Raw genomic sequence first — 20,982 nt, forward strand, 5'->3', positions numbered from 1 at the left:
TATGTAGGAAATCTCACCGTAACTCTTCTCTCCGTCTGCGGATCAGTTCCTCATCCAGACGGTGGATGCAGGTCCCCTCACTTTTAATCTTTTCAAAATGTTTCTTCACTTCCTCCCTCCACTCAGCCTAAAAAACAGATAAAAACAGTGTAAGGAGTATTTTAGGAGTAACTGTGTAGAAAACAATTAGAAGCAAATAGCCTGCAGTCACATGATTTCAGTAATGTATTATCATCACCAGGCCACCTTTCTGGTATTGAGGCGCAAAGGTGCAAGAAGATTATTTTCATGGAGACTAGTACTAATTCTAATAAAAGGTGATGTTCATGTTCAAAATGATATTAGGAACTCCTTGATAGGTGTCAGCAGTGGAAGTCCTCTGCCTTTGCTTAGTTTCAACCATTTAGCCTTTTATCAAGCTGTGACTGACTATCCTGCTTAAAACAGAACTAAACCCCCCCCCCCCCCCCCCCAAAAAATACTTGCCTCCACCTTCCAGTGATGTGGTAGTTACATCCCCTGCCAGCTGTGGTCATATTCATGGGCATCTACAAGGGGGGGAAAGGGTGCCCCCCCTGGAATATCAACTTCCCCTTTAAAATGGTTTTTAAGCCAATTTATATCATCCTGTCAGGTCTGTTTAATAATTCTGTGTGTTTGTATGTATGTTTGCCCGTGCCCCTGTGTCTGTATGTGTTTTAAAAAAAATAAGCCATTTTTTACCAGTTTGCAGAGCACCAATCGCTGCTCACGTGACCCACGGCTCTTTCCTCTCACCATCTGACAGCTGCCTGTAGAAGACGGGGCCAAGGATTCCCTGTGGACGTCAGTCAGGAGGGGAGGAGGAGAGGCCGAGAGAAAAGGATAGAGGTGGCAGGTCACGTGAGCGGCGATCGGCACTCTAAAAACTGGTAAAGAACTGCTTATTTTTATAAAACACAGACACAGGGGCACACAGGATTATAAAAGAGGTTGTAAACCTTCAAAAGAAGCATACTAGCTCATTATGAAATACTTACCTTAGAAGAAGCCCCCGCAGTGCCACCCACTCACCGCTGACACGGCCGACATGTTCACCCATCTTCCTTCTGGGTTCGCATCCTCCAGGGCCGCAATGACGTCACTCCCGCACATAAATCTGGATTTTGACTCAACCTGGAGTGCTGCAAATTCCTTTTCCTTTATCAGGCATTTTGGCTAGGCAGACCATTGGAACCCTACATTCCTTGTCAGGAGCCTTGCACCCTAGGGGATCAGGGAGAGATCCTAAACCTTTGCGGTGTGGACAAAGCACACCCTTAAATGCACTTTTTTGTGTGTGTGTGTTTCACATGCACATTTTTTGTACACTTAATGGCTTTTCCATTTTTTGCACCACTGCGGATTAAAAAAATAAAAATCACTCTATCTTAACCTGCTTTCAACTCCTGTTATTCAAAATTGTTGAGGAAGGGGAGGGGGTGGGTGGTTGTGAAACTCAACCTTTACCCTGGACCCACCAGCAAAGTTTGATAGCAGCAACTGGCTAATAAACAACATGTAACTTGCATTAGAGGCACTATGCTAATGAAATGAACGCAAGCTAAAGATAAAACCCCTGTGCTGCATTTGGTAATTCTCTACATGTTTTAGGAAGGAACTAAATTATTTGTATAAAATAATGAATGAAAACTAGGACAAGTAATGGACAGAGGATTTGACTGTAGGCAGCCGAATGTCTTTAGGTATTCTGACATGCTGGATTAATAAAGTGGTAAAAGAATGGAAGAAAGATGGGAGGCTAGGGAAACTGAAGTATTTCAGCTCTACAAAAGCTATTAAGGCCCTTTTAGAGGAGCTGACAATACAAGAGGAGCATAATATGCTCACGAATGCTGTAGCCACTTCAGCCGTCATCAGAGCAGAAGAAAGGGCTATTTTTGGCTCCTGCTGAAAACGTCTGAGTCATGCGCACCATGAGGAGGCAGCATCAGCTCTCGTATTATCTGTACCGCTCAAGACGCACACTGACTCACCTGGGGGCTGCGGGAGCCTGGATTCAGCACAAAAGAATAAATGGATTGCTATGCTTCCTCATCTGATCCAAAGCGGCTAAAGCACATTGAATTCTATTATTTTCTATAAAACATGGTCATTTGCTCACTAGGTTATAAGCTTATGCATAAACAGCTTCAGAAGCATGAGCCCACACAAGATCCAATTTGTCTATGCAACCATAATCATATATGCTGTAACATGAGAGCAAGGATGTACAGCAAGGAATCATATAACAAGAGGCTGTAGTCTCTTGCCTAAACACTGTTATAAACCCAGTTAATCTGGCTGTACTGTATTATATACATCTGACTTTTATTCGATTAATTGAGTTAAAATTCAATGTTAGCACAGCTGCCAAGTTTTTTGGAAAGAGTTTGCAACACGCTAATTGATATTTAAAAAAAAAACAATCAATAGGGGGGATTTACTAATACTGGAGCACACAGAATTGGGTGCAGCTGGCCATTGTAACCAACATCAGCTTCTAACTTCAGCTTGTTCAATTAAGCTTTGACAATAAAAACTTGAAGCTGATTGGTTACCATGTACAGTTGCACCAGATTCTGGGTGCACCAGTTTTGGTAAATGCCCCCCTCAATATTTCCAAGTATCTCTACCAAACTGTATGCTTCAAGACCCCGCACAAAGATTGTCATACTATTAATTATCTGACTACAGAAATTCCTACAAATGGCACAGCACAGTGGGTGTCAGCAAGAGGCAACAAGGTGACCTTCTAGGACCCCAACCCAGGGTTTCTCAACTAGGGTTCCATGGAACTCTCAGATCAGATCCTATTGACACCGTTGATCTTTTTAGCGATCTATAATGGTAGATCACAAGTGTAAGCTGCATTCTTCCCACTGACCATCACCCGAAAGTGTAATATCCAGCAGTCCTCAAGGGGACAGTGCTACATTTGTATTTTAATGCCATGAAAAAAGGTGTGTAAAGTGTACAAACAATTGTTAAAACTGTATTAAAACCAAAACCAAAAATGTAATATATTGCAGCTTACCAATCCCTGTTTGTGGTGGCTGCATTGGTTTTCCTTTTTTTAGACTTTTTTCCCCTTTATTTCACTTGGTGATCTAGCCAGTAACACACTTCCTGTCTTAGAGTGACTGCATTCTGGATGAAGTAGTAAAGCAGACACATATGGACAGCAGCATTGACAGTCTGGGAAAGGGTAGTGTTGCATTAGCAGATTTAGATGGACTCGGCTAACAAATTGAAGATGAACTCCAGCTAACACTTTATAAGCAGTCTTCTTTTTCCCTTTGGGATAAGGGTCTTACATAAATAAATAAATAAAAGCTGGCCACTGTAAGCACCACTACCAGTGGTAAATGGCTTGTCAAAACCCTCCAGCTGCTACTTTGTCTGGACAGCTTGGTCTCCTAAAGTAAATCAAAAAATATCGGACTGACTGGCTGGGTCCCCAGGTGAAATAAATGAAAAAACAGCCTCAAAAAGAAAATGAATGCAGCCACCACCAAATCTAAGAATTGGCGAGTTGCAAGTTCATACATTTTTGGTTTTGGGTTTAATACCACTTTAAGCTCAGGTGCAAAGAACTCATTTCAACCCACTGCATGTCAACAGCCTTTGCATGTCTTATTATCAATGTTTTATGACAGTTGAAACTTCTGGGTCTTCAGGTCAGTGATGTGTACATTTTCCTTATTCCTATTCCTAGTTCACACAGTGTATGTGTTTAAAAGGCTAACTTCACCTTTTGGAGCATGTTACATGTTACACCCATATTTAGAGTGGAACGTGTAACATGCTCTAGGTCTGCCCCTGCATACTGTGACAGAGGGTAGGGGATCCTCTCCCCACACTCGCTGTCACATTTTGAACTTAGCACCTCTGTGCAGTGCTCCCCCCACGCAGTTGCAGCATTCATTCACAGGAATCTGCAAATGAGAAAACTTCAATGCCTGTTCTCCACTGCAGCAGAGGGCTGGTAGTTCCCAATGGACTGCAAACATGCTGATCAGCATGCTCGTGGTCCATTCACACAGCATACAGAGGTATGGGCAACAGAGCTGCAGGCAGTGTGTGCAGGATCCTGACATTGCTCTGCAGGCTCCTGTGAAAAAAATTGTAAATGCACATACTTTTTCTTGCAAAAATATATGCATTTATTATTTTTTTCAAAAAGGGGAACTTATCCTTCAAATTCTCAGATTTTACAGCAATTTGATGAAAGGTGAACCTGAAAGTAAGATTTGTGTTTGCAGCCAAAGAATATTTATAGATGATAGATTAAAACAAGACATAAATAGGATATTTAAAGAACTTTAAAGAAGAACTCCATGAACTTTTTTATTGTCCCATGCAGTGCAGACACAACTGCTCCTTTTGTCTAGGGGCACAAGGAAAAGCAATACTTACCTAGTCCTTCGATCCTCTGAAAAAGCGCACTCCCCCACATCCAGCGATGGACTATTTCTGCCGTCCTTACGTCCAGAAGCAGACTACCGGTGTTTAAGGTGTAGAAGACCCTTAGCATGCGGGGGGGGGGGGGGGAGCAAGAGCAGCGGGGATCTGTCTTGCACTCAGGAGGATCGATGGATTAGGTGAGTTTATCTCCGCTCCGCAATCCCTTACACAAAAACAAGCAGTTTACATGTGCAGTGCAGGCACAGCCTCGCTATATGGGAAAGAAAAAATTAGTTCCGAAGTTCTTTTTTAAGTCTTAATAAATACAGAAAATACAGTTGTTTCAGGGAGAGATACCTGTGTTTTAAAATAAGTTTCTTGTGGAGTTCCTAGGACGTCAGCTGCAGCAATATCCAGGTGCATAAGAATCTGCCTGAATGATGGCCGGTTTCTGGGCTTGCTTTGCCTAAAAATGTAAATTCTCTGTTAATTCGCATCATACGAATAATGAAACTATTTTAGAACTCCCAACATGTCAGTACAAAGTCCAGGATTACTGTTCAACACTGAATGCAGAAAAAATTGTTGTAAATCTGCTGTCGACCATCAAGATATTAAAGTTCAATGTGTTATGTTTCTGCTCTTGTTTAAAAGCACTGAAAGGTAATTCAGTCCGGTACAAAGAAAGCAATGGGCGAATTGGGGACAGTAGCTAAGGATTTTTTAAACAGGATAATCTCTTTGATGACTGCAGCTATTGTAATATTCAATTTCTATTCCGGGAAACAAATGCACAAAGATATAAATGTAGAGAAATAAAAAAAACATTTAATGTGTAATGATCCTTTAAAAATGTAGCTTATCAATAGAAACCTCAATCAGAAATCAACAACACATCATTGGTATAATTATCTTCAATTTACACTTTCTGTATAAAATACAGTGTATATATATATATATATATATATATATATAGATAGATAGATAGATAGATAGATAGATAGATAGATAGATAGATAGATAGATAGATAGATAGATAGATAGATAGATACACACACACATACATCCGTAAAGTATTCACAGCCCTTCACTTTTTCCACATTTTGGTATGTTACAGCCTTATTCCAAAATGGATTAAATTCATTATTTTCCCCAAAATCTTACAAAAAATACTCCATAATGACAAAGTGAAAAAAGTTTGTTTAAAATCTTAGCAAATTTATTAAAAATAGAAAATGAAAAAAATCTCATGTACATTCACAGAATTTGCTCAATACTTTGTTGAAGTACCGTTGGCACCAATTACAGCCTCAAGTCTTTTTGAATATGATGCTACAAACTTGGCACACCTATTTTTGGGCAGTTTCTCCCATTCTTCTTTGCAGGACCTCTAAAGCTCCATTAGGTTGGATGGGGAGCGTCGGTGCAAAGCCGTTTTTAGATCTCTCAAAAGATGTTCAATCAAATTCATGTCTGGGCTCTGGCTGGGCCACTTAAGGACATTCACAGAGTTATCCTGTAGCCATTCCTTTGTTATCTTGGCTGTGTGCTTAGGGTCATTGTGCTGTTGGAAGATGAACCTTTGCCCTAGTCTGAGGTCCAGAGCGATCTGGAGCAGGTTTTTATCAGGGATGTCTCTGTACATTGCTGCATTCATCATTCCCTTGATCCTAACTAGACTCCAAGTTCCTGCTGCTGAAAAACCTCCCCACAGTATTATGCTGCCAGCACTATGCTTCACTATAGGGCTGGTATTGGCCAGGTGATAAGCGCTGCCTGGTTTCCTCCAGACATGACACTTGCCATTCAGGTCAAAGAGTTCAATCTTTGTTTCATAAGACTAGAGAATTGTGTTTACTATGGGCTGAGAGTCCTTCAGGTGCCTTTTGGCAAACTCCAGGTGGGCTGTCATGTGCTTTTTACAGAAGAGTGTCTTCCATCTGGCCACTCTACCATACAGGTCTGATTATTAGAGTGCTGCAGAGATGGTTGTTCTTCTGGAAGGTTCTCTTCTCTCCACAGGGAAACACTGGAACTCTGTCAGAGTGATGATCGGTTTCTTGGTCACCTCCCTGACTAAGGCCCTTCTCTCCTGATTGCCCAGTTTGCAGGGCAGCCCACTCTAGGAAGAGTCCTGGTGGTTCCAAAGCTCTTCCTTTTATGGATGATGGAGGCCACTGTGCTCATTGGGACCTTCAATGCTGCAGAAACTCTTCTGTACCCTTCCCGAGATCTGTGCCTCGATACAATCCTGTCTCAGAGGTCTACAGACAATTCCTTGGACTTCATGGCTTGGTTTGTGCTCTGACATGCACTGTTAACTGTGGAACCTTATATAGACAGGTGTGTGCCTTTCCAAATCATGTCCAATCAACTGAATTTACCACAGGTGGACTCCAATCAAGTTGTAGAAACATCTCAAGGATAATCAGTGGAAACAGGATGCAGCTGAGCTCAATTTTGAGTGCCATGGCAAAGGCCGTGAATATTGATTTACATGTAAATTATTTTGTTTTTTATTTTTAATAACTTTGCAAAGATTTCAAACAAACTTCTTTCACATTGTCATTATGGAGTATTGTTTGTAGAATTTTGAGGAAAATAATTAATTTAATCAATTTTGGAATAAGGCTTTAACATAACAAAATTTGGAAAAAGCGTAGTGTCGTAAATGCTTTCCGGATGCACGGTGTGTATATATATATATATATATATTCTGTGCTTGCTAATGCTGATGTAATTTATGTAAAAAGGAAGTATAATTGAAGTCTCTGTGCGTAGAAGAGTAATGAATAAAATGAAGGTGCTGACTTGATTAGTTGAAAAAACCTACAGTGCAAATAAATGTAAATGTTTGAGAAGAGCAAGGACATGTAGCATATTCTGTCTGATTTATTCTCAAATATTTTTCGTGAATGATATAGTATAGTTAGTATTGGAGTTAAAGGTAAGGCACCAAAAGCAGTGCCATATTTATCTTTTTTATTTATGGGTTAGTTATGAGATTGGAAGGTAATGGTGCAACTCCAAAACAAAGAATAATCACTTCAGTTCTCACTTTCTGTTTTATTAACACTAGATTCTTGTGGAATAATGTAAATTGGTTAAAGACTTCATTTATATCTGAAACATTGTTGGTCATTTAGTGTAAGCAACCTTCCCTGTGTAGCTAGCTGCTCTTTTTGGACTATGGGTTGATTTTATTATGATTATTATTGTTATCTTTATTTAGGATTTCTATAGCGCCAACAGTTTGTGCAGAGCTTTACAAATTAAATGGAGACAGAACAGTTGGAATACAATTTGATACAAGATAATTGAGTGGGCCCTGCTCATGTAAAAGGGAGAAGCAAGTGGTGCAAAAGGTAATAACTGTGAGGGATGAGCTAACAGATGTTAGAAGTACAGTTTTTAGGTGGCAGCTGGATAGACTTCTCTGAAGAGATGAGTTTTCAGCAATCGCCTAAAGGCAAACAGAGCAGGACATAGCCAGCCATACTGGGGTAGTGAGTTCCAGAGGATGGGAGAGGCTCTGAAGAAGTTGTGGCAGTAACCATGTGAGGAGGGAGTTAGAGAGCAGGAAGTCTTTAGAAGAGTGGAATGGTGGGTCTGTGTAATATTTTGAGATGAGGTTGGTGATGTATTTGGGGGCAGAGTTGTGGATGGCTTTGTATGTTGTTGTATTTTATACACTGGACTAGCAGAAGACAGTGGAGAGATTGGGGGCGGTAACTACAGATCAGTTAGTAAGGTACAATCAAAGCCCCGTGTAAAGGTCTAGAAGGGGGTTGTCATGGTCAAGGCGGGAAATAACCAGGAAGTAGTAGCTTTGTGGTGTCTTTAGTTAAGAAGGAACATTTTTTGGAAATGTTATGGAGGTTAACATGGCAAGATTCAGTCAGCGATTGGAAGGGCGGCACAAAGAAGAGGTCAGAGTCTAGTGTTAAAGTAATAGTAAAGCCTTTTTTTTTTTCTTAAAATAACAAACATGTTATACTTACTTGCTTCGTGCAATGGCTTTTCACAGAGCAGCCTCAATCCTACTCTTCTGGGGTCCCCCTCTGGCTCTTCTGGCTCCACCCCCACCAAGCCTCTTCCTAAGGGGCACTCGTGTGTGCTTGCTCCCGAGCACCGCTCGGAGTTTCCAAAGAATGCAGTAAGGTTAAAAAAAACCTTCTGCCTTTACAAACTCTTTAATTCTAACACCTTTTGCAATAATGGAGGGACTTATGGTTGTGCTATTGATCCTGATGTTAAAGTCAGGGGAGGGAAATCCGAGGGGAGGAAATATTATGGGATTGATTCTTGACAGATTCATTTTGAGGAAGTGGTGTAACATCAAACTGATATAGCTCAGGAGTAGAACTAGAGATAGACTTGAATAGCATTGTCATAAAGATAGGATTCCAAGGGAAAGAGCAAGAGGAGATGAGGAGATAGAGTTCAGGCCAAGGAAGTCGAGGTTTTTAAGGAGGAGCATGTGTTTCAATGTATAAAAGGCAGTTGAAAGGTCAAAGAGTACTGTATGAGTATGGAGTAGTGACCATTGGTTTTAGCAATTTTAGAAGGGTAGTCTTAGGAATGTTGCAGGTAGACACTAGGCTGTAATTGGGGTAGAAGGTTGTTATCAGTGAGGGAGCAGCTTAGAAAAGGTGTTCAAGAAGGTTGAAGGCAGCAGGGGCAGGAAGATAGAGCTTAAGTTATTCACAATGGTGGGATTCAGTGAGGGTTTTTTAAGTGTGGGGGAGACCAGTGAATGTTCGAGAGCGATGGGGAACATGCCAGTAGAGAGGTTGAAGATGTGAGTTGGAGAGTGTAGAATGGAGCAGATGGGTGACTATAGTAGTTGTGAGGGAAAGGGGTCCAAGGGACAGGTGGTTAGGTGAGCCTCAGAAATAAGTTTAGCTAACTTCTCAGTGGTAACAGGGCAAAAAAAAGGAAAGTAATAAATGTGGTGGTGGACATGGTATGTTCTTTGGGGAGATGACTGGACAGAAAAGATCTCATCACAAACTGAACTGATCTCTTCCTCGAAATGATTAGCATTCACTTGGGCAACGAGAGAGGACTGGAGGAAAGGGTGTTAATGATAGTGGCAAACTAGGCTTTTTAGCAGCATGGAGAAATAAATCGTATTTTAGAAGAGCAGATTTGTAGGGTAAAATCTTTCAGGGATTTAGCTTTATAGAAACCATTTACTAAAGGAGGCTTTTCATGCAAAATAATGTTTACCTTTGTAAATTTAATGAATGTGAAAAAGGTGAAGTGGAATTACCTTTAATAATCCAGTAATTTGCAAGCTACTTTTTTTTTTTTTCTTAAATTTCCCTTGCATATGACTGAATATTCAAACTGAACAAAGCTTCACCTAAGTTAAGTGAACATTCACTCTGCCTCTTAAATATTTATTTTGCTAAGTGAACAACCTCACTTTTTAGTTGAGTAAAGATTTATATGAGTAAAGATTTGTAGGTACATCCAGCAGAAATACATGTGTGGGTTTGAGTGTGGGGGTGGTGTCTAAATAGAGGAGCCACAAAGCTCTCTGTGGACTAATAACATGTAGCCCCCTCCTTTATCTCTGCAGGCTGTACAGTTATGCAATATAAGAGCCCTATATATAAAACACTCTGCTTCAAATAGCACATTATGGTTTTACTATTCATGATAAGGAATATAGTGCATGGCTGCTGGGGAAAAGTGAAGCTTGTATGAGTGTGCCTAGGGCAGCATGAATGCTAATTACAAGCCTCCATGTGCCTAGCAAGAAAGTCAATTGAGACAAAACATGTTGAACTGGCAGTTGAAAGGTCTAAGAGTACTGTATGAGTATGGAGTAGTGACCATTGGTTTTAGCAAGCTTAAAAGCTTAGTTCACGTTCTCAGAAAAAATGAATAGGTTAACCAACACACTACACCCTTCCCACATACCCCTGCACTTACCTCTGTGGTTGATACAGTTTCACCATCCACACAGTCCAGTGCAGTGGTCCTGTTGTTTGAAAATCACGCTGTTCTTCCTTTTTCTTTCTAGGGATGCCAGGATGAATCAAAACGGTTCTGACTGGCCAGTGTAGTCATGTGCCAAACTGCTCTGATCCATCCAAGCATCCCTATGAAAAGTAGAGAAATATGAGCTTTTCAAACCCCAGGATGTTGCACTGGGATACGTAGACTCAGCCTCTGAGCCATGGAGGTTAGTGCATCATTGACCGGGGGTAGGGAGTTAGTGGGGAGGCTGTAGGGTGTTAGTATTTTTTCCACGCTAATCTCATATCGAAAATGAAGAGGTTACTCAACTTACGAAAATTCTTGTATGATATAATACAACTTCGGAAGTGATGTAATGTATTGTATTGTATTGTATTCTTTAGTTTCCGCGCATGTGTAGTCTTGTTCTTCTAATTTTTTTTTAGACAAAAACTGTACTGATTAAACGAAAATTGTACAAACTGGTATCGTAAGGGAAAAATCTTCGTGTTTGTCCCTTCAGAGAATTTTGGATAAACGGTTGTGATTGGCTCTCGAGAGCTGTGTACTATCAATCAGATTATTGTACAATCGCTTTGAAAGCAGAATTTTTTGTATGATTTTTTGATTGTGTGTACTAGGCTCTAGCTGGGAGAGTGCAAGGAAGAGTGGAGCAGATTACAATTAAGGGATTACTTCCACGGAGGGCTTACAAGCATTTTTTGCTTTTCCTTAAACATAAAGGTATTAGACCTGTTGAGGGCCATTTCAATTTGAGGTGTAGGGTGCACTTGATTAGAAGATGCATATTTAATGAAGATTGACTAGATATAAGAGGGGCTTTACTTCTTCTTTTTTTTTTTTTTTTTACAATACAGGAGGACTATGATGTTAGCAAGTTTTTACATTTGGAACATATCTACATTGTGGATTAATATTTTGGATGATTTTTGTGAGTACATGCAGTTTTTTTATCACAATTGGTGGTGAGATGTTACATTGATGTAATGTAAACTGCTAGATTTTATACGTGCCTATCACTGCATTAAGTATAAATACAGTCCAGATCCCCAGAGGTAAAAAGGGTAAGCTTGCATGAAATTTTAAAATAGCTATGACATTTCTTATCTGAAAGACTGACCAAGTGACAGAGATGTGAGGTATGATTTGTATGGAGAACACCCACTCTGACAACACAGAAACCTTAACAATTATTAGTCTCACCTATATCAACATGAACCTTGTAGATTGGATAACAGTCAATCTTACCAAGTCTGCTTCATGAGGATTTTGAAGCCGTCAGGGCAGGTAGAGGGAACAGGAAGATGAAGGCTGTTGCTGCCCACTCCCCAGATAATGGCTGATGAATCCACATCCTTGTATGGGATCTCCCCAGTCAATAGCTCCCAGAGTAAAACTCCAAAAGACCTGGAATACCAATGATATGTTACTAAAGGCAAGAGCAAAGTGCAAAGGACATATAAGAGATGCAGTCCAACACAGATGTAATACTAAAAAATTGGACAGATACTTAGAAAAAGACATTGAAAGATGACAGCTGATTTGGTTGGATTGGTTGGTTGGTTGAATCACTTTTCACGTAATTACTGAACTTTGCACTACTTTATTACATAAGGCTAGCTAGGTCTACAAAGAATACAATTTTAAAATGAGGGAAACTGAAACACATTGGGCACATGTATGAAAGGGTAGTCTTTCCTTTTGACCCACATTGCTGCAACATAACAATAAAAAGGGGGGTGTAGCTGCAGCATTGCTGGATCTCTGTATCATGTACGAAAATTATATGATTTATAATGTAACTCCTCTACAGCAAACAATGGGGTTCATTTACAAAAGCTGGAGAGTGCAAAATCTGGTGCAGCTCTGCATTGAAACCGGCTTCAAGTTTTTTTTGTCAAAGCTTTATTGTACTAGCTGAAGTTAGAAGCGGATTGGCTACCATGCACAACTGCAATATATGTTGCCCTCCCCAGTTTAAGTAAATCGACCCCAATGTGTACCATAAAAGAGCAAAATTACTATACAGACTGGTTTCCTACATAACACCCTATGCTTGAGAATCATTTATATGCTATGAAAATACAGATCTTGCATCCCTTCATACATGTGGACCTTTGTGTACAACACTCTATTCAATTTTTTAACTGTGGGACTTCCTCGTTTTCTTTCATTGCTGCTCATCTTACAACGTAAAAGACAATCCAGCAAAGCCACGGAGGCCAAGCATGTTGTTGCAGAAACAAAGAAACAGAGAGAGAGGAACTTAAAAGCAGTGAATCTTAAAAACAAAATACAATAACCCTAATCAATAATGAATATCTTTGATCTTTCAAATTGATCAAGCGCTGAGGAAAATGAAAATTATGCTTACCATGACATTATTAGCATTTGTTTTACTACTAATAAGAATAATATAATTGCCAAAGGCAGCAAATATTATCTGTGGCACTTATTACAACTGCAATTCTGCAAAACCAGCTGCGTTATGTGCATAAAATGTATATCAAATAAATACAATCTGTTTAATATGCAGTAAAACCACAAGAGTTAAGATAAGACTCGTGTGTAAATCAGTAAGGGATTTGCCTGTTATTTCAAACAAGACAAACATCAAAGCCATTTAAATGTTTAACACCACTGCCTTGAAACAGTACACTGTAAATGACAACAGATCATAGCCATATGGTTCATACTAACCAGATGTCCACTTTTTCTGAGACAGGCTCATTGCGAATGACTTCGGGAGCCATCCATGCCACAGTGCCAGCAAATGACATCTTGGTGCTTTTGTCACTTAGTTCTTTGGATGTTCCAAAGTCTGAAATTTTCACTGTGTCTGTGTGTGTGACTAGGACACTGTGACGAAAAAAAAGATACCAATAAATATTAATTTGCAATGTACAAAGGGCCAGATTTAAAAAAAAGGCAGTACAATTATCTCCTTTTAATCAGTATTTCTATTTGTAAAAATCCCATTTGCTACATTAGAGTGGACCACTTATTTATTTTAAAAGAACCTATAGTCAAACCTATTGCAGAAAAAAATAGTGATGTTATTACTTGATTTTGGAGCAATAAACATACAGTGAATTCTACACTACAAAAATAAAACATACATACAGTAACTAATACAAAAGTCTTATTATTAAGTAATATTAAAATTCTTTTTCTATTTTGGTCTGCAGCCATTGTGATTTTCTAAAGCCATTGAAAAAAATAATTAAATGTAGCCTCCTTGCAAAATGCCAACCCCAAAGGTATTCTGTACAGTTTATGTGTATAGAACCCAATATGACTTAATTTCCTGCTTCAGTGAATCTGCTCACCCAAAGAGCAACACTCAGAGACAAAGTAAACTTCACTGCATCCCAAGCAATAGGAGTTTTTTTTTTTTTTTTGGTGAAATACTTTCTAAGGTTCATCCTCACTAAAGGGTGCATACAGTGCAGCTTCACTTACTACAATATTGAAATTTGTTTACGAGAAGATAGTAATGTTAACTCCAGCTGCTTCAGAACAAAGAACGTTGTAAGGCCCCTTTTACACATACGGACCTTTCATTTCATCAGTTCAGTCTTTTGTCATCAGTTTTTTTCAGTCAACATCAGTTTTTCATCTTTTGCCATCAGTTTTTCATCCATTTTTCATCCTTTGTCATCAGTTTTTCACCGGTTTTTCATCCATTGTCATCCGTTTTCCATCCGATCCGTTTTTTTAGCGGATGAAAAATAGGGTCTTCATCCGTTCAAAAAATGGATGTTGATGGAAGTGGATGAAAATGGATGTAAACAAATGATCATCCATTTACATCCGTTTTTCCATAGGAATGTATGGATGTCCATTTTTCTTCTGTCAACGGTTGGATGAAAAACAGACAAATGGACAGTATGTGTGAAAGGGCCCTTTCACACCGTCAGCTCAATTTTTTGTTCAGTTCAGTCACTTTTTTTTTTTAAACAGACAGGGATGTCACTTTTTAGGGTCCATTCCGTATGTCCGTTTTTCATCCATCTGTTTGCGGATGAAAAACGGACATAATGTATGTCTATGGGCTAGCGAATGTTAGCGGATGGCCATCCGCTGACACCTGTTTTTCGTCCGTTCCGTTTTTTAAATGGAAAAAAATAGGGTTCTCTTCCGTCTCAAAAAACGGAACTTAACGGAACAGACGTAAAACGGATGTCAGCGGATGGTCATCCGCTAACGTCCGCTAGCCCATAGACATACATTATGTCTGTTTTTCATCCGCAAACAGATGGAGGAAAAACGGACATACGGAACGCCCGTGTGAAAGGACCCATAATCTCTAAAACATTTGCTAAACGATGTACCATTTATATAGTTCTCCTGGAGTGGACTGCTTGTTTTTCCTAACAAAATTGGAATTTGACTTGAACTGAAATCACTGGACCCCATGACACATAGGGGCTAATTTACTAAAACTAGAGAGTGCAAAATTTGGTGCAGCTCTGCATAGAAACCAATAAGCTTCCAGGTTTTATTGTCAAAAACCTAATTGTACAAGCTGAAGTTAAAAGCTGATGAGCTACCATGCACAGCCACACCAAATCCTGAGTGCTCCAGTTTTAGTAAATCTCCCCCATAGTGACAAGTCACTGAAATTACTCACTTAGGTGATTTGAGGTCCCTATGAATGATCTTGTGCAGGTGGAGGTAGTTCATGCCACTAGCGATCCCAGTTGACCAGTCCACCAGGAGTCTTGGGGTTACCTTGCGCCCAGCCCTGAGTACCTCATAAAGCTGTCCATGGGCACAGTACTCCATAATAAGACAGTAACATGGGGCCTGCGTACAAACACCTCTGTGGAAAATAAGAAGAAATGTCAGTTTGGCATCAAAGCCATTGAGAAAAATGTGATATTAAAATCAATGTTTAAATGTCTACATGTTCCTGAAAAGAATTACACAAATAATATTTTGTTATTCAGTCCTAAATAAACATTTATGATTTTTAAGACAAGAAATGCCTCTGGGAGAAACTCCACCCTTTTTTAATGTTAGGAGTTCCCAGAATTGAAGTAGGGGTGTTGTACATAAGCCATGCCAGGATGAAATAAAATCTGCTGTGCAGGGGGACTGCCTCTCTCTTACGTATTTCTTTGCTAACATTTTTCACAATTGACCAGCATGTCCAGCAAAAGCAAACCTTTACCCTATTTAAATAAGAACTCCAGGATGTTAATAAAATCAACTACTAGTATGCCAACATATATAAAGCAATAAACAGTTAGGTTTATAAACATATTACTCACAGTTTAGTAGAAAAATTCAACACAATATTCGTGTTGGTATCAATGTATTTCAATAAATGCCAACTTCTGCTGGCTCTAGGAGGAGGTGGAAATGCAGGGATCAAGTCAGATCCTGCTCTCTCACTTTATAGGGTTTATAAACTACAGTTCCCATCATACAAAGGGAAACTGTAGTAAATGTGGACAGGTACATTGAAAGCATGTGACTGCGAGGAGGGCGTGCTTACCCTAAGCTCAGAGTTCATTTACATAGCCTGCATATCACAGGCATGGGGAGCTGAGAGAGTGGAGGAGACTTCTGGTCTGTCCCACCTCCCATGACCTCACAGGAGGCGGGACAGACCAGGAGTCCCCTGAGCTGTCATTCTGACACCTTATCAGTGGGCAGAATCTTAGTCTCCTGGGTCCGCCATTGTGACACCGCTCACTGTAAATAACTACAGGAGAACAGAGACAAGACCATTGGCCGAGGAAAAGCATGGCATAGTGGCTATTTACTGGTCTTACAAGCAAGATATCATAGGCAGGGAAGCCTATGACCTAAATAATGCACATTGATTTTCTCTAACAATATGGACCGTGGAAACAAATGGACAACATACTGGCTGAAGGTATAAAACCACTAGCAATTACACATAAAAAACGTTTCTGTCTGGAGTTCAGAGTTCAGCTTTAAACCTAATAAACAGTAATTTTTATGCAAAATCTGGTACAACCAGGTGTCTGCAGACAAGGAGAGCTCCCCAGGAACCCTGAAACCCATATTGCACTATTATATAAACTCTGGTTTCACCTAAAATGCTGGTATTTGCCCCATCCTCTCTCCCATCCCTCAATGATCAACAAGCACATAAAGGGAAAATTAAGAAATGAAGGGTGCATAAGCAAGTGCCAACTTAATGGATGAACAATGTACACAATTTCTACAATTTGCAGAACACAACAACCCAGGTTTTTGGGTTTCTCATGCACTCAAGGAGAAAGTGGCACCTGTGGATAAGACTGGTTGTTTAAAAGACTAAGAAGAAGACAGCTGAAGTTTGAAAGAGTACTTCAGAACACACAATCACATTGAGAAACAAAAATTACTTAAAACTGTGCTTCCATTTCTCCAATATAAAGCACAGTCGGGTATTTCTCGCCCATCAGGGCCCAGCAACATTGAGAGTCTATTTTTGTAACCTGATAAATGGATTTAAACAGCACTTGCAATAAAATGCAAGGTCTGCTTATTAGGTTGGGACCCCCTCCTCCTGTAGGAGTAGTTGAATACAGGTGCTATCTAACAATATTTGAAAAATGTACCTGTTTTATCACGGTTACATGACAGTTTACCTTTTTGGTGTTGTATTTGAGATGTGCAAATAGAGATCACACAAACACTTGAGTGTATACATTTGATCAAGTAATGACAGATACAGATAACAAATGTTATATTATTAGAAAATATAACAAGAATACTTGGCTATAGATGCTGTTTCACCACGGTGTCCCGTCCACTTTCACAGCATGGCACAGATGATCAGAATCAGGCACATACACTTAAGCAGCCCTTATACGAAACTGTTTTAAGTTTTGGCTGTAGTATATAGGACTTGTGTGTATGTAAATGACCAACCCCCCTGAGAGAAACAAAACCTTAAGGACCTAAAGGACTTCAGGAACGGTCAGTTTTTAATGACGTTTCTTTGGTATGAAGTCAGCTAAGGTAACCCGGCTTTGGAGGCTTTCTTAGGTTTTGTGACACAACTTTAATAAGTAAATATGAAATTTTCCAATCAGTACTGGAAAAAAAAAAGTTATACTATATACTTACCTAGCTGCTGAGTTACAGGGTGTGGTATCACTAACCCTTCCAGATAGCTTCCTGGGGAACAAGGAGTACCCTAAACTTTGTGATTAGGCACTCCAGTCCAGTGCAAGAGGGTCCTCTCTTAAGGTTTTGGCTGTTCTGCATTTCCCAGGTTGTTGTTTAAAAAAGCCTAACATCACCCTCTTCTAGCACTGCAGTCTTGAGACAGGGGTAAGTTAGGAATTTAATCTAACCTTTTTTCTTTACAGGTACATTTACACAAGTACCATTAGGCATCAATTTTTTACAGGGGGTGGGGGCCTAGACCTAATAAGCTGAACTTATATTTTACTGCAAGGTCCACTTTAAAAAACAGATTCCAGCTCAGTATATCCAATGGTAAGTAAAGGTATACCAAATAGCAACCAGCTGATACCCAATTGGCTAATAAAAATGACAATTCTTTATCTCTCTTTCACCATTTTTACAAAAATTTCCCATGAGTTAATGTCCTTATTTTTAAGCAGATATTGCTTATGCAAGCAAGATTTAGATGCTATTTTTACAATGCAAATCAAGAGTTCTTACAGTTTACTTTGCAATCGCTGTTATTAAATTTAAACCTGTCATTTCCTAATGAATACGAAGCTGACACCCTTCAGTTAAACTGGTATTCCTTTAATCGGTATGATGAAGGAGATGATGGTGCAGTGTGCATCTGCATACAGTATCTCCCGAACATTCCAAATTGCCAGCCTTCCTTACCTTAAATGAACTCGCACTGAGTTGTTTACTGTACAATCCAAAAAAAACACGGATACAGGGATACCAAGAGATAGCGAGGCAATGACTGAAACAAATGCAAACTGTGAAAGGGACTACAGCGCAAATGTAAGTGAGAAGGAATAAAGCAAACAGCTGATGAATGAAAAGCATATAATGTACACCCTACTATAAATTATAAGGTCTGCACAGTTTATTAGGGCATTCTGCTTTTGTACAGTATACATATATGAATAGAAATTCCAAGTGTATTTAGAAAGTTCAGTGTACTCTATGGAACACCATAATACCTTGAGGTATGCAGATGGACAGAGACTATGTGAATAGAGACTATGAAAGATGAACATTGACTTACAGACCCTGATAGATACAAATGACATATTCCTGGTTGAATTCTCAGGTGGGGAGTAGAAAAAGCTACATCTATCCCTTAAAACTCCACCAACACTCAGATAAATGACTGTCCAAAAATGATGAGTCTGGATCATCGTTGGTAGACATACCGTGACAACAGGTGGGTAATAGGTGGGGCCCAACTTGACAGTATGACATATGTCAGACTCTGTTTAAATCCCCTGTATTCAGAGTGTGCTGTTTCTACATATATAATGTATGGGAAAGCCCATAGGAACCTAAAGTGGACCTGATCTCAGCAAGAAAAGATTTGCTGTACACTGAAAAGCGCCAAAATAATCAAAAAAAAAAAAATATCCTCCTAAAGAAATATCTTTTGTTCTGAATTCCTCCTAAAATAAAAAAGCTGTGCACTTTCAGACATGTGACTGTGCCTAGACATTCCTGTTCTATAGTTTATTAACTGTGTATCTGCAGTGTAAGATCATCTAAGGCACTGTGTCTGAGGCTGCTGTTGATGATGATCTCCTAAGAGCTTGCTGGAAAGGAAGTTTTACCTGAGGACCTGCAGTACATGCATCTCCCTGCTTCTACCTAATACATTATGTTGATCTGTGCTTTCTGCACATCTCCTGCTGCTTCCTGAACATTACCTCATTAGTCATCAGATCAGGAGTTAACAGGGGGCAGCACTAACATGAGACAAATCCCTGCTCCTATACCAAGATGGCTACCCTTATTCATGACACCACGAGTGTTGAAGTGATCAAATAAAAGTATGTGCAGGCACTTCTACCTGGTACTGCTGCAGCCTAGTCTGTACTTTTACATACTGTACATGTTTGGTTTAAAGGGAAAAGGTGTCTTTGATGTTTTTATTTCAACAATAGAAAATGCTTAGATTATGCTTAGATTAAATTATAACTATAGGCAAAACTTTTTTGTTCATTTTGGATAGAGCAAGTGAGGGTTATAATCCCTGTCAGATTTTTTTTTTTTTTTAACCATTTGTGTCCCATTGTGGAGATACACTATCACTTCCTGTTCCATGACCAAACAGGAAGTGAAAGGAAATCCCAGCAAATTAAGTCCCTGGGGACTCCTAGGTCACCAGAACTAGTGTCCCTACTGGAAGATTTCCCCTCTATTACTTTCCTGGGGACAACCCAAAATTTGTGATTTTCTTTTACTTTCACTTTAAATGATAATAGTAAACAGGACAAATAGAGAGAGTGAATCTCCCTAAGGCCCCTTTCACATGGGGCGGATCTGTTTGAACGAACTCTGCTTGCTCAGCGGGGATCGCTCCGTTGATCCTCGCTGAGCAGGTGGATGACAGGTCCGTCACCGCTCACTGTACAGAGACAGACCTGTCATACCTCTATAGGGAGAGCGGATGAAAACGGACAGCCTGTACTGTATCGCCAGCTGTCTGTTTTCAGTGGATCTTATTGGATCGGATGCCAGGCGGGTGTCAACGGACACATGTCGGCTGACATCTGCATCCCCATAGAAGTCAATGGGTGGCCCGACTGGGTCCACCTAAAAAACGGACAGGTGGATCCGATTGGTCCTTTCATGTGAAAGGGACCTAATGGAGCACAGACAGCAATAAAAACTGACAGATGTTCTTATCTCTCTCCACTCTATCCAAAACTAAAAACTATTTTGCCTTTAGTTATAATTGAATCTAATTTTTCATATTGAAGTTAGGGAGTTTTTCACAATGCAGCTTCAGTTTAGGGGAGTGGCTTATAAAATGACATCTACTGAAATTACTGATGAAAAAATGATTGGTGAATTTAAAGAAAATGGAGCCAATGTAAATGTACTTTTCAGCAATATTTATTTTACCTATTTTTAAAGAATCTGTGTATTTCCATTTAGCTTTAGTAAGAACATGGCACCATTCACATTCTTGCAGTTCTTGCTCCAGTGGAGCTGGTAATCTAAGGTTAAGTATGTTAATGAAACCGTCACAGTCCATGCATACTAAAGCAGGTTTAGGCAGAATCCATTACCATATCAGTATGTTTTTAGATTGTGAAAAGAATCTGAAGCACACAGGGGAAACCCATACAAATGGTTAGAAAACATACAAACACCAATAAGACAGTATTCTTTGTGGAATATGACCATGGAGCCTAGCACTGCAAAGTATCTGTGCTAATAAACCACTGCATATTAGAGAAATCTACAAACATTGGTATACCATATTGTCCTTTCCACAATTTGTATTTGTTTTGCCAGAAACAAAATACATGTAAGAAAAGTTACATTCCTAGTGTGTCATTCAGCCAGTAGGCTGAATGAAAAAAAAAATGATTGGATTCCTCCATTTACACAATTGTGGTGGATGGA

The 20,982-nt window shown here is 39.6% G+C and overlaps 1 protein-coding gene across 2 annotated transcripts in view; it reads right to left on the reverse strand.

Moving 5' to 3' along the window:
* The window catches only part of MAP3K13 (mitogen-activated protein kinase kinase kinase 13), a 173,363-nt gene that overhangs the window by 20,689 nt on the left and 131,692 nt on the right, over nt 1-20,982 (reverse strand). For both annotated transcript variants that reach the window (XM_082261020.1, XM_082261019.1), the window contains exons 4-8: nt 15,050-15,241; nt 13,117-13,275; nt 11,665-11,823; nt 4,783-4,891; nt 18-127 (exon numbers count right to left, since the gene is read on the reverse strand). In XM_082261020.1, the coding sequence (XP_082117146.1) occupies nt 18-127; nt 4,783-4,891; nt 11,665-11,823; nt 13,117-13,275; nt 15,050-15,241 (729 nt within the window). The remainder of the gene's footprint in view (nt 1-17; nt 128-4,782; nt 4,892-11,664; nt 11,824-13,116; nt 13,276-15,049; nt 15,242-20,982) is intronic.

The sequence above is a fragment of the Pelophylax lessonae genome (genome assembly GCF_965119305.1).
Source record: "Pelophylax lessonae genome assembly, chromosome: 6".
Classification (NCBI taxonomy): domain Eukaryota; kingdom Metazoa; phylum Chordata; class Amphibia; order Anura; family Ranidae; genus Pelophylax; species Pelophylax lessonae.